Raw genomic sequence first — 15,427 nt, 5'->3', positions numbered from 1 at the left:
AAAAAAAAGAATAGAGAACAAGTATGTCAGAGGGGCCTCCCATTCTAGAAAACTCACAAAGAAATCCCACCAAGCTATCTCCGTTCCATGAGCCGCTAGGTGGCACAGTGGATAGAGTGTTGGGCCTAGAGTCAGGAAGACTCCTCTTCCTGAATTCAAATCTGTCCTCAGACACTTCCTAGCTGCTTCACCCTGGGCAAATTACTCAAACTTGTTTGCCTCAGTTTCCTCATCTGTAAAATGACCTGGAGAAGGAAATGGGGAACCTCTTCAGTGCCTTCACCAAGAAAACCCCAAATTGAGTCATGAAATGTCAGATACAACTGAATAACAACAGAAATCTCTATTCTATCATTAAGATTATTACCTCCAAGAGACCAAAGTCTATGTCTTATCAAAATCTAATATCTTCCCTGAATGCCTACCACTTTAGTCTAAAGGCAGTAGGATTTTAATAAAGATTTTTTTTAATGAAAGAATGAATTGCTGCATTAACAAATAAAACTTAACAGTGGCTCAGTAGTTGTTAGAGTGCTTTAGACTACCTTACTTAATGGTTATTACCCAGGGTTCCCCTTTGACTTTCTCAGACAAATCATTTCTTTGTTCTCTTCACAGGCAAATTTTAACCCCCTCTTCCCAAATATAGACACACACACACACACATACAAATGCACATACACACATACACATACGCACAGGAACACACTTCCCACTTCTTCATCACTAAGCTATTAATCATCTTTTGCTTGAAAAAGCTTCTTCCTATAGCTTGACAGGCAGTTTCTGAAATTTCATCTCCCACAAAAGCTTCCAGGAGTAATCAGAGAAGAACTGATAGATTCCTCCTGGTCACTCTGGATGGGTTACTCCCACAGCTATTCTTTCTCATTTCCACTCAATTACACTTGCCTCCCATCTCTAAAACACTATCACGTCTTGGCTTGCTGTTTTTAGTCAGCTTTACAAAGTGTCTGCATCCTATCATCTATATATTCCCAGAAGACAGCAACCATATTTGTTTGATACTCATACCCAGAATTTATAGAGTGTAATCATGTGCCAGAGAAATAGTTTTGGATGAAGACATGTGAGTCCCAGGAGTAGGGGAATGAGGTGGTGGTTGCTTTATCATTTGTCACCATGAGAAAATGTTCCATTTATAAATTTGACTTTAATGACCATTTGTTAAGCACCTACTATGTGCAGACCAATAGTAGAAAGCACCCCGGGTATAATAGAAAGAGTACTAAATTCACAGGAATGAGTCAAATCCTGACTGCATTTACTACCTGTCTGAAATTGGGCCAAGGATATAACCTCTTAAGACCTGTGTTTTCTTATTTTTTTTAGAATAGATTTAAACTAAATTTCCTCTAAGATCTCTTCTAGAACCAAGTGAATGATTCCATTGGAGTGGGGAAAACTCCCTATTAGCAGATGAGCACCTGCTATGTGATGTCATCTTAGAGAGCTACCTGCAAAAATTAAGTTACTTGTTCAGGGTCACAATAGAAGCAAGACTTGAACCCTAGTTTTCTTGACTCAATGGTTGGTTATCTAGATACTATTCATAAGTGCCTCTCATTATTTTAAAACTAAGTGATATGTTATGATTTTTATATACATTGTCTCCTTTAGGAATCACATGAGCCCTGACTGGTAGGTACTACAGATTTTATTCTCTTCATTTTAAGCATGATGACATTGAAGTTTGGAAAGTTTAAACAATATTACCATTTTTACACAACTAGTATAAATAGGAAGGATACAAATCTGAGTCTTCATCATTCCATGCTTTATTTAGAAACATCAGAACTATTAAATAAGACAAGATCCTTCTGCTTTCAAGGGTCTCACAGTCTAGTAAGTGAGTAGGTTATATAAATAAATACAAAAGTTTCTGCTACCAAACACCTCAAAAGAGACTATACTCATTGCTTTTCATTTCTCACTATACTTTACTTTGAAAAAATACTACTTTACATTAAAAAAATACTACTCACTTAACTTTAAAAAACCTTGCCAGGGTGGCTAGGTGGCACAGGAAATAGAGCATTGGCCATGGAGTCAGGAGGACCTGTGTTCAAATCAGACCTCAGACACTTAACACGTACTAGCTGTGTGACCTTGGGCAAGTCACTTAAGACCAATTGCCCTGCCTTCCCCCTCCAAAAACCAAAAGCAAAAAAAAAAAAACCTTGCCATCTGGCTTTGGAACCTATCACTCTACTGTGGCTCTTCTCTGAAATGTTAACTGCTAGACCATGTGACATTCTTCCATCATTATTGATATTTCTGTGGTATTTCTCATGTTTAACTAACCCTTCTTCTGGATATACTATCTTCTTTTGTTTTCCACCATGCTATTACCTTCAGGTCCTTCAAGCTCAGTGACCTCTCCATCTCAATCTCCTTTACTAGATCATATCTATTTCAAGACTTCCATATATAAATGCCTCCAGGCTATGACCTGGTCCTCTTATCTTTCTATACTCTTTGCCTTGATTTTCTCATTAACTCCTGTGGCTACATCCCTAACTCATCCCTAAATAGATGACTACAAAAAAATTCATCACGAATTTATTTATTGCACAGTCTCCACCTGAATATCAATCATTAATATCACATATGCAACAAAATTAAAAAGGGTTCTAGAAGAAAACAAGCATCCAACCAAGGAAAGCTATTTTCCCTGAAAGAGTATTGAAGTAATTGTAAATAACCTATCTTTTAGATGACTATGATTCAAACAGACTGAAGAGGTCATCTAGCTTATCCTACTACATTCAGTTAGAGCTTTACATTGATATATTTGGACATATAAGAATCCTGTTTTCTTGTGACCTTCAAAGGAGATTCTATAATTCCCCTTGGTAATCCATTCTAATATTCAATAAGTCTGACATTCCTTATATTGTTGAGGTAGAATAAGCATTGGCCTAGGGGTCAGAAGACTGATATAATCTCATGTCTGCTAGTAACTAGCTGTGTAATTTCAGGTCAATTGAATTATAGCCCAAGTTATTTATGTATAATAGAGAGTCAATATTTTCCATGTTTTCCTAACAAAACTATTGTGACAACTAAATGAAGAACTGGAAGTGTAGAAATCACTTATACATTGTTAGGTACTGTATACATGTAAGACATTATTATTGTTGTTGTTGTTGTTGGTATACAATTTCATCTTTCGGACCCTATATTTTTGTTGGCATAGCGAATCCTTGGTGTAGAAACTCTTTCCAGCAATGCAAATTAGAAATACATCTGTAATTTAGAGTCTTCAATTTTTCATTAGAGTCTTGAGATATTTTGACTTGCTCATGGACACATAAGCAGCTTCCATTGGTAGTAAGACTCGATCTCAGGTTATCTTGACTCCAAGGTCACTTATATTCAGTAGTCCATTCTGCTACTATATACAATATTTAACTGAAATATTTAATTTTCATAATATGTAACTGGAATCCAAATTGTAGGCTAGTGAAACTATAAATAGAAGATGTTTTCCAAAATCAATGGAATGACACCATAATTTTAGTCATTGAACAGATTTTCTCTTGGGGGCAGAAGAGATGTTGAAAACTTAGTTGCCGGGGCAGCCAGGTAGCACAGCGAGTAAGAGTGTAGGGATGACCCAGGGATCGAATCCGGGCTCAGACACTTAGCATCCATCCAGAAACACCTGGCCATGTAACCTTGAGCTAATGTTACTTAACCCCATTTTCTTAGGGGTGGCCAGGTGGCTCAGCGACTAAGAGCACTGGACCCCAGTGTCGGGATGACCTGGGGCATCGAATCTGGGCTCAGATACTTAGCACCACACCCAGAAATAACTGGCCATGTAACCTTGAGCAAGTTACTTAACCCAAATTGCTTTAAAAAAAATTAAGTTGCCTTGAATCCTTGCAAAATAGAATTTACACTGTATGCAAAGTATGCTTACTTTTAAAATATTGAGAAAGAAAATCTCAATAAAAATAGAAAACTATGTTGATATTAAAAAAAAAAATCTTTGGGAGGAGGGATGGGACATGGATTAGCTGGTCAAAAAATTTTGAACCACATGGTATTGAGAGGACCTTGCCATACTTTCTAAAGGAAATAGTAACCTTGCTCTTACTGTCTGTCTCTCTGTCTGTCTCTGTCTCTGTCTCTGTCCACACACACATACACACATTATATATGTCAATAATTGAGTTCTTTGTTGAAAAATTATCAGTATAATACACTTCTTCCAAAAAATATCCTAATCATATCTTAGAAGTGTGTATGAATATATGAATAAATTGATTTGTCAAGGGCAGTGTTGACATTTTGGGTTGTTTTTTTTTTTTACCTCAATGCATCATTAAGTTTTTTGGGGGGTTCAATCCAAAAGGTCATTAGTTACTTAATCTATTTCACACCCCTGTTGCAATCAGATGGAAAATTAAAGGTCAATAATGTTTATTTCATTTAAGGGGGAAAGGTAAAACACAATTAAGAGAGACTCACCAGTCTAATTTATTTATCAAAAATGATGGTTAAGGGCCTTTCTGCCACTTATACTTAAAAACATGTGTTCTGGATAGAAATAGTGATTGCATTAACAGAAATCTAATTTTAAATAGGGTGTATTCTATAGTAAACTCTCTTTTAATTTATTTTATATCACTTCTCTTAGGATAAAGTATTCCCATTTAGAAGGATAAACTTCTATTAATAAAATACCAATTGTCTACTTCTATCTACAAAAAGACAAATGTACAAACTAATCAAACTCAATCGTGCATAATCCTGGGACCAGAAGATGGTATGCATAATTGAAAGGTACATGCAAGACAAAGTCTTCCTTTTATTACAACTTCTTTCCCCATGGAGCATTTATAGATTATTCTGTAACACAAAGAACACTTGAATGTCTCTTGCTTCCTTCCTTCTACTCAGTCCCCAATCCCCATGCTTTGGCTGCTCCATTCACCCTTTTGTGGAGGTATCAATTACATTGGGGCAGCCAAAGGGCAAGTAAGAAATGTTAGGCAGTTATGGAGTGAATCTATGCCCCTAAAAAATCAATAATTGTTTGTATTCTAATATTCTGTCTTCCTAGAAAATCAAGCATTTGTAATTAGTGGAAGTGCCATCTGTTAGGGGGTGGAGGAATTTTGTATATGTTATCTCTAGTTCCAGTTCTGTCCTTAACTGAGTGTCACTTTGGACAAACTAGTTAACATCCTTAGGCACTATTTTCCTCAGTTTTAAGATGACTAGTTATCTTTTAGTTCTAAACATCTGTAATGGTATTATTAACATATGTGTTGATCCCTCAGAAATATTGTGTATAGTGTTTGGAATGCCAATCTTGGAGCCAGCAAGACCTAGGTTTAGTAGTTCAATGAACATTTATTAAACTCCTACCTTGTGCTTGGTACTATGCTAAGGGCTTTATAAGGAAAAGTCTTGCTTTTCAGTCATTGTTTCTCAGTATCCCAGTAAAATCTTTGAGATTAATTTAAGGATCATGTGCTCCAGTGAGGAACAAAGGCATCACGTTTATATAAACAGAAATAGAAATAGTATCACTAGGTATATCCTAAAAATCTTAAAACTAAACAAAATTGGCAATGCTGAAGTACATTTTTAGCAGAACTATTTAGTATGAAGTGTGACCAGAGTAAGAAGGATCTGAGCCCAAATCTAGCTTCAGACATTTACTAGGTATGTCAGCATTGGCAAGTCCCTCAAACTCTATCTTCCTCAGTTTCCTCAACTCTAAAATAAGAGAAATTGTATCATCTAATTCATGAGATTATTTTGAGTATCAAATGAGATAATGCATGTAAAGTACTTAACAGTAGTTGGCAAATAATAGGTGCTTAATAAATGTTTGTTCTCTTTCTTCCCCCTCTCCTTTTATTATTGAAAAGGAGTGTGGTGAGATGCATTATATCTGTTACATTGTGAAATTCTGAAATTTACTAATTCCTCGTTTTCCCAGATAAAGTCTAAAGACCAATCTTCCAATTCAGTCATGTCTCTTTGCTGTCCTTCATACACATTGTATTTATTTCTGCCTCTGTACCTATACTAGATCTAATTTTTTTCATCTGAAATTTTGCAACCTCTCCCCAAAGACCTTTTTCCTACATCCTCCTAGAGATAATTCCCATATTTATAAGCCAAAAAAGTTCTGTCTGTGGTGATGACTTTTACCCCGTTGACAAAAACCCTCATTGACTCCTTATAAGAGTGATCTAAAAGAAGAATGGGCTGAAGTTTCTCCATTCTCCAATATAGGAGGTCATCAAGCATAGCATGGGTGACCCCTTGGGGTTGTTGTTGAATGAGTTTTAAGTCTTCATCTTCAAGGTCCCATTCAACTTTTAGATTCTGTGATTCTTGAGTTATTCAGTATTCCATCAATCTCTTTGAGTATCCTACACCCATAAATATAATAATGTTGATTTTAATGATAATGATAACTGACCTTTAGTACTTTCATGTTCACAAAGTGTTTTGCATCTATTTTCTCATAAACTTCTCCTCAACCATGTATGGTAGATTTAATTCATCTATTTTTGAAATGAGGAAACCATGGCCTAGAGAGGTTATGATCATTGACTCAAAATCAACAAAACATCATTTATTGAGTACTTACTACATTCAAGGAAACTGTGTTAAGCAATGAGTATACAAAGACAAAGGTAAGACAGCACTGCCCTCAAGGATCATGTGTTCAAAGTGTGTAGTTAGAGAATAATCTTGGTGGTCTCCTTACTTGAAGGGTCACTGATTGCACACTTCATTTGAGATGATTTTTAATTTCTTAGTGTTCAGTGTTCTGGAGAGAGTGGTAAAGGAGAAGTCTCTCTACAATTATCTACTTCCTTTGGTCTCTCATTGGTAACTGTTGTTATTGAATAAACACAAAGCTATTTCAGAGAAAACCATACCCAATTTTTATTATGAATTATTAAGGAGGGACTAGGTGTTTAAAAGTAATAGGTTTTAAATTATAAGCTTTGAATTCTACTGTAAGCAGTTCAAATCTGATATATGTTTATAGTCCCTGTAACTAGGGTACACCTGACACATTTCTAATTGCTTATGTATTGAGTTAAAGATACCTTACCTTTACACAGTAATTTTACTTTTCATAAGTACTTTAATGTATGCATACATACATAGACACATACATGTGTATATGTGGATATATACATATATGGATGGATGGGTGTATATATGTATGTATATCTTCCCAGAAAATCAATTTGCTACAGGAGAGATCATGATCACTATTAAGAGACAAAGAATCCAAAGCACAGAGAAAGTGATGCATCTCTTCCAGTCCAGAGAGCAAATCAGTATTAGAACATTAGGTTTCTAGGTCCCTGGCAATTTTTCAGCCAATCAGTCAATAAAATTTTTTGGTGCATGTTGTTTAGTGCCCTTGATACAAAGAAAGGGAAAGAATAGTCTCTGTTCATAGGGAACCTATGGTAAAAGAGAAGAATGGTGTAGTTGAAGAATGACACAACCACGCAATCAGAGCATTCTTTCCTGTTTTTGTTTTCTTTTTTTTAATGTAGGTAAATGATCTAACACAGTGTGACAGGGATATTCTTAAAACTTCTCTTCTTAGATTTTTTTTCTGCTAGTGAATAGAGATATGGTGTTTTTATTTTTTAAAGCTTTTTGGAGCTCCTTTTGCATCCAGAGCCTTTTGAATGTCTGTGGGTTCTCTAACACTTATTTCTAGATAAGAAGATCGTTCCTGTATATCAATGAATGAATCTCTCCAAGAGTTGTCGATATGTTAGGGAGTCATCTTTATTCATTTTTGTCTCCTAGAAGAGTGAAATTTCAACAATCTAGCCATGGGTGTTTATTCTACAGCTACTATCTCTGTGTGAAGTGCAATGCAGGATAAAATCTTTATTCAGTCATGATATCAAATATTTGCCAAGGTAAGGTGTTGGGAGAAAGACCAAAATAAGTAAAACTAGTTCTCTATTGTAAAGGCCCTTCAACAAGAGGAAGACAGAGCTATGAAATCAGATGAAGAATAAGGGAACACTTTATAGATCAGGAGGTATTTGAGCTAGAAAGGAAAAAAAATTCTGAGTTTCAATAACTTTCAAATTGGGCAAATGAATGATAATTATTATCCCTTAAATAGTGCTTTATGGTTTTCACAGAACTTTATAAGTGTTACCTTGTTTGATCCTCATAGCAATCCTTGGAGATAGGTGCTATTATTAATTTTATTTTACATGAGTCAACTGGGACAGACACAGGTCAAGTGACTTGCCCAAAGTCACCTGTTACTTAATGATTGAGGCAGGATACAAACTCAGTAATCACAGTAAGGATAGAATTGTCATTCAGATAATGAATTCAGATATATACAGAAACTATATGGGCTCATCACGGAAGGATCTGTGGGTGAAGTGGTACTTGATCCTATGCTTATATACCCAAGTTTCCTTGAAGGATGCATAGAAGTAGGGGAAGAAGAAAGAGGCATTGTAAGAAAAAAAATCCCATCACCAAAGGACTACATGTTACAGTAGAACAATCCAGTGTTTGCTGTTGGGTTTTTTTGTTTGTTTTGTTTGTTTTTGTTATACATTAGAGCAGCAGGTGTGTGATAGGAAACATTGTTGGATGCCTCAGAAAATCCATGATCTCTGTATGTACCAAATAGTCAATCTTTACAAGCAAAATATTTTTCCTTTGGCTTAACTAAAATTCTGTTTCAGCATCCTCTTTTTATCAGCTACAATTAGAAATGGATTGTCAAGAACATGTCACTAAAAGGAGTCCATATGAAGTAGTGAATTTTCTATCTTTGATGGTATTTAATAGGAGACTGCAAGATCACCTATAAAGAAAGTTACTGAGAAGATTCCACTCTCATGTGGGAGATGGAAAGAGATGGGCACCAAGGTCTCTTTCAGCCCTGAGAATCTATGATTGCTATGAATCACTTTCCAAAGTCTTGTAGTATCTTTAGGTCCAAATGATGAATGTTGGTTAATATTAAATATTGCTACAGATATATAGAATTTGCCCTGTGTCTCTAGTGATTCAGGGGTAGAAGCAAAAACTTTGGAAAAGTAAACCCAACTGGTTTACTTGGCATTTCTCCCATTCTCAAAAGATCGTAGGGATATGAGATTTACCTTCCAAAACAAACAGACAAAAAAATAAAATAATATGAAAAATAATCCAAGGTTTTTTTTCTTTTTTACATTTCTGGTTGTTTGAATTCCACATAAACGGGAATTCTAGTAGTAATAAAGTTATAATTTGTTTGATAAAGGTTTCTCTAATTATAGACTAAATGTGCCCTATTTCCTTATTCCTCCCAGATTCTGTTTTCAATTCAATAAATCATTATTAATTGGATACTATGGATAAGGAATAGTGATAGGTCTTTTGCAACACTTTAATTAATTATTGATTCTATTTTGCCTCTGTATATTCTGAGTTCTTTGCTTCTCTAAGTTTTGGGGTTGAAAACTTTCTGTGGAAATACTAAAGAGAAGGTGGTGGCATGTTTTGACCCCACACAACCAGTGATGCTTATTATTATGAAAGGAAATTGGAAAGGGAAATAGAGAGTGACATGGACATTAAGTTTGATTGGATTTATCCTGAGAAAAAAAGAAAAAGATATTTAATTTGTCTTGTTTTATGGAAACTTGCCCTCATGTGCTTGAAATCACAGAAAGAATAAGAAAGATGGACTTGATTCTAAATGTGGGTAGAAGGAGAAGATAAAATAACAAAGGCAAGTTGGTCAGAGTCTCCCTGGGTAGTCTTGTTTCAGAAAGCTCGGAAAGATCAGTAATAAGTGTAAAAAGCATGCTTCCCTTCTCGGCTCATGTGTTGCTGGGAAACTTTCCAGCAAAAGGAAAAACTTCTTAACTGCCTATTACTAGTCCTGAGTGCCAGCATGAAAGAAAAATGTGAATCCAAGGGAGAAATAACATCAGCCAGGCCTCCAGTGCTTCCTATTCCTCCTTCCCACTGTGCAGACTATAAAAATAAAATTCCTGGAGCTTTTATGGAGCCAGCAAACACTAAATAATGTGCAGCTGCCTAGGCCACCTGTGCATCTTCTATTGCAGCCAAAACAATCTCTTCCCGATCATGGGCCCCTCACAGCTCACAGCTCACAATGTGTCCCGGTCAGGCCCAGAGGGAAAGCCTGTTGCTCATATACCCGTTTCCATGGGCTTCACAGGGTAAGTCAGTGAATCTCCCTTCTTTACCCTCTTCCTTTTTTGTACCACTTCCCCCAGTGGTTTTATAGGATTTGGGGTATCAGCCACCACTGCCATGTCATTTGTCTTCCTGCCAGCAAGTTTGAATCAAATCCCCCATACTGTGGAAATGCAGGACTCAGGCAGCAGGATGTGAATACTGTGTGGAGCTTTTACCAAGAGACCCTAGTGAGAGATGCATTCAGGAATCAGCCTTTTACAAAAAAATATATAAGGGAGGGAAAATAATTAACATTAACAGCATGTGTGATTTTTTTTGGATCATCTGACACATAGTTTTCATTAATAGGAAGACAGTAACTACATTTGGTGTTTGCTATTATATAAGACTATAAACCTCTCTTGAGCACTTAATATGTATAGAATTCTGTGTTCAATGATGGACAGCTAAGGTTGATCCTTACTTGCCATTGCAATCAAAGAATCCTACAACCTCAGAAGGGATTTCAGAAATTACCTAGTACAAACTAACTGTAATTAATGGGAATTTCCCCTACAAGATCTGAAAGAAGTGCCCATTCATTTTCTGCTTAAAGACCTCCCAAAAGGGGCACTCACTATTTAACATGGTAGCCCATTCCCATAACTGTCTAGATGCGTAATAGAACTGTCCTAATACAAAAGAAAGTAGATGAATATCGTTACATTTTTACATTTGTTGAACTATTTATACTTGTCAAAGAGCTTTCATAACAAATTATTCTAATTAATCCTCACCACAGAGAACCCTATTTAATGGCCCTCTGATTACTAACATTAAGAAGCATAAAACAGAGTAATACTCAATAAAGGGACTTGCCGTAATCATGGAGGATATACTTCCTACCCCATACTCCACAACCGATCCCTGTGCACAGCTTGTCCTCCATGCCTCAAATGTATTCACTTAAAATCCTTTTGTTCCTTCAAAATTCAGCTGAAAGGCCACTTTCTATGTGATGACTGTTACCCCCAATACTATTGCATCAATCCCACTTTACCTGTATGTATGTGTGTATGCAGGTAATTTATACATACCTGCATACACACATACATACACATACATAAACATAGTCTACTCCAATTGAATATAAACTCCTTGAGAGCAGGAACTGTGTCTTTATATATCTTGAGTGACTAGCCCAATGTCTTTCCCATACCAGGCAATTAATAAATGTTTTCTGATTAATTGAAGATTCCTTACAGAGGTACTTTCTGGGTGCTCTTGTTAATGAATCATACTTATAATATTTTTCTGAAGCCATAAAGTTTGAAAAAATTACAAAATCTACCCTAACGAATCTATGATGATTTGAAAGAGAACAATCAATCAAAAAAAAAACCATCTATACATGGATTAAAAATGCAAGTTATGACATACGAGTGAGTGGGTAAGCCTTTGAATCATTAGATTAGTACATAAGTCTGGGACAGTACTACAGATGGACAGTAAGCCACACACAGAGTTAAATAGGCAGGACAGAGTAGGCTGGTTTGCATTTGGGAAACTGCACATTTGTTTCTGACATTCCATGCCTCCGCTGACCTGCAAACTAAAATCAATTACATTTGAAAGTATGGGGAGAGGAGACATTAGATTAACAGGATTTTTTTTTAACTTGAGAGACCTTTTTCACATCATTCCCTCTGATTGAAATGTCCTCCCTCTCTCTTCTCATAAGGCCTAAAGACCCTTTTAGTCTCAGCTCATTTTACCTCCTCTATGATAATTTCATTGTGCCTATACTACTTTTGATTTCCTCCTAATCCTTGCAGCACTTTCTGTCTGAACCAGTTATTTGACACTTATATGGTCCCTTGTAGTATTGTCTTTTTATGTATGTGCCCAGTTTCCTCAAACAGGTTCTAGGGATATGCTATACCTGCTTCTATAATTAGTGCTGAAAGTGTCTATGTTAAACAGAGTAGGTGCTCAATACATTGTCACTGTTTCTCCCCACTATGGCTCACAGATTAGGCTAGTTGGTCACTATGCATTTTAAAGAGAATCACATTTGCCTTTATTAATGTGGGCTAACTATGGGGAAGCCTTATGTGAGCTGTGGGAAGCATAAAAAGTGGAATATTGAAATATTTTAATTAAATTCAACAAACCTTAAGGGCCTACAATGTATAAAGTGAGATCCAATTGTAGGTACTGATGAGACAAAAATAAAAACCACCTTGCCCTAAAGGAACAGGTATTTTGCTATGGGTGTAAAGTATGTGTTCAGATACATAGAAAACAAAGCAATTTGAGGTAGGAAAGGGCAATGGCAATAGAAAACTTTACAGAAAGTTTCACAGAGGATATGGAATATGAGCTAAGCATTGAAGAGAGAAAAAGATGTATTGTATCAGACAGAGATTAAGAAATATGTTTTAGGCATGTGATTAGGCTTGCATGAATGCAGAAAGTCACAGGGTGGAATGTAACTTTGGATATGGACTAACCCACCTGTATAACTGAAATGTGCAGAACGTAAGAGGAAGAAAAATATTGGGGTGGGGGGAAAACTGAAGGATGGAAATAGATGCTTCAGGGCCTTGAATATCAGGGTTAAAAGTCTGCATTTTAGGGGCAGAGCCAAGATGGCAGAATAGAAGCACAAACTTGGCATGAGCTCCTGCTCTAATCACTTCCAATAAATGTAAAAAAAATGACCTGAAAGAAACTTTAGAGCTATAGAACCCACAAAATGATGGAGAGAAAAAAAATATCCTCCTGAAGGCAGCCTGGGAGGATGAGAGGAAGGCTCTATTGCACTGAGCTGTGGGCTGAATATGATATTCTGGAGGTCAAAGGAGCTAGGACTAAAACCAAAAATCACCTACCCAGAAAAACTGAGTATAATGCTGCAGGGGAAGATATGGTCATTCAATGAAATAGAGGATTTTCAAGCATTCTGGATGAAAAAACCTGAGCTGAACAGAAAATTTGACATTCAAATACCAGAAGCAAGAGAAGCATGAAAAGGTAAACAGGAAAAAGAAATCATAAAGAACTTACTAAAGTTGAACTATTTACATTTCCTAATTGAAAAAATGATAATTGTAACTCATAAGACTTTTCTCAGTGTGAGGATAGTTGAAGGGAATATATATGTGTATATATATATATGTGTGTGTGTGTGTGTGTGTGTATTTATGTATACATAACATATGTATGTTTAGGAGGGTGTATATCTATATAAATATATATATAATTGTGGGCATATGTATGTTCATGTATACATAGTCAGAGGGCACAGGATGAATTGAATAGGAAGGGATGATATCTAAAAAAATGAAATTAAGAGGTGGGAGAGCAATTTATTGAGAGAAGAATGGAAAAGATAGATTAGCGTCAATTATCTCACATAAAAGAGGCAAGAGAAAACTGTTACAATGGAGGGGAAGAACAGAAAGGTGAAAGGGAATGGGACAACCTTATTCTCATTGAATTTGGCTTAAGGAGGGAATAACATGCACACTCAATTGGGTGTCTTACCCTACAAGAAAATGGGGGGGGGTAGGGAATAAGAGGGGGGATGATAGAAGGGAAGGCAAATTGGGAGAGAGGGTAGTTAGAAGCAAACATTTTTGAAAAGGGATAGGGTCAAAGGGGACAGGATAAGATGGAGGGAAATATAGTTAAGTCTTTCACAATATAACTACTATGGAAATGATTTGGGTAGCTACACATGTAAAACCTATATTGAAATGCTTATCTTCCCAGTGGGGGTGAGTGAGGAGGAAGAAGGGAAAAAAATGTGGAACTCAAAGTTTTAAAAACAATTTTTTTAATTTGTTTTTTTTTACATGCAACTGGGAAATAAGATGTATGGGGGAGGATATGAGAGAACAGATTGAGGGAAGGAGTATTCAGTAGGCTTGCTATTTTGGGGTGGGGATAGGGGAAAGATGGGGAGAAAATTTGTAACTCAAAATCTTGTGGAAATGAATATTGAAAACTCAAAATAAATACATATTTTTTAAAAGTCTGCATTTTACTCTAGAGGTATCAGGAAGTCATCAGAGGATTTTGACCTGAGACTACATGTGAGAGTAGAGTGAGGTGAGTAAGGACCTGTGATCTGGTCAGACTTATGCCTTTGAAAGATGATTTTGGTAACTTTGTGCATCATGGATTAGAGAAGGAGGAAGATGGTAAGTATAGATAAGATGTGATGAGAGGTTGAAACCTCCAGATAAATGGGAATCTTAGAAATCTTAAATACAGTATTTGCTTCAATAAACTTTCACTATTCCAAATTAAATAGTTCAAATTTCCTAATATTTCTTTCAAGTCTTACTTTCTATTCAAAAGATCTTTTAAGTGGCTCCTAGTATGGTGTCTATAATAGTATACAGAACAGGACAGATAAAAGAAATGTTGTAGGCTAGAAAAGACGAGATGTTACAGCTGGTTCAATATCAAGGTTGGGGGTGGAATGAAGGAATAAAAAGTTGAAAACGAGCCCAAGTTACTGGAAGGATGATGGAGCCCATAATGAGAAATAGGAAAGCCTTGAGATAGGGAGGGAATGTATGTGTGTGGAGGGTTTTTCATGAGTGGTGAAAAGATGAAGATTTCTGGTTGGACATGCCTGGTGAAATAAATAAAATTAAAATATCCAAATTTGTATTAGTATGAGAAATGCGCTGTCTTTGGTACTGAGGATTCATAAATAAAAATAGTTCTTCACCTCAACAAATTTGCAGTTGAATAGAGTAGATAAGACACATAAAAACATGAATGATGATGTGAAAAATGAAGAGGCAAAATTGAATTGCATTATGAAAGATGTGAAGAATTCAGTTAAAGCTTCAAAAGATTAAGAAAATGTTCAAAGCGGAGGTAAAACCACATCTTAAAAGAATCAAGAAATTTCATAAGGTAGAGATGTTGGAGAAGACAGTTCCAGGAAAGAGAAATAGGCATTGATGTGAAAAAGGTCAGGTTGATATCAGAGATCAGTAAATTGTTCAGATACAGTGGGTATGAGAGTCAGAGTCAATAAAGGTAGAGAAGTAAAAGGAATTAGTCTTTTATCTTATTGACAATAAGAGCTTAAAGTTTGGGGTTTCCCTTCCTTCCTTCCTTCCTTCCTTCCTTCCTTCCTTCCTTCCTTCCTTCCTTCCTTCCTTCCTTCCTTCCTTCCTTCCTTCCTCCTCCTCCTCCTCCTCCT

At 36.1% G+C, this 15,427-nt stretch overlaps 1 protein-coding gene across 2 annotated transcripts in view; it reads left to right on the top strand.

Annotated features, from left to right (window-relative positions):
• The window catches only part of CNTNAP5 (contactin associated protein family member 5), a 934,370-nt gene that overhangs the window by 101,682 nt on the left and 817,261 nt on the right, over positions 1–15,427 (top strand). The window contains exon 1 of one of the 2 annotated variants that reach the window (XM_069066888.1): positions 8,140–10,238. The exons of the other annotated variant lie outside the window; for it this stretch is intronic. Coding sequence (XP_068922989.1) covers positions 10,172–10,238 — 67 coding nt within the window. The 5' untranslated portion in view covers positions 8,140–10,171. Of the gene's footprint in view, positions 1–8,139; positions 10,239–15,427 lie in introns of those variants that run through there. 2 annotated transcript variants of the gene reach the window in all.

The sequence above is a fragment of the Petaurus breviceps genome, unplaced genomic scaffold, assembly GCF_028583685.1.
Source record: "Petaurus breviceps papuanus isolate PSGF00001 unplaced genomic scaffold, PetGlider_PUasm1.0 90731, whole genome shotgun sequence".
Taxonomy (NCBI): Eukaryota; Metazoa; Chordata; class Mammalia; order Diprotodontia; family Petauridae; genus Petaurus; species Petaurus breviceps.
The sequence above is the reverse complement of the archived record's forward strand: the minus strand, read 5'-3'. Positions and strand labels throughout refer to the sequence as shown.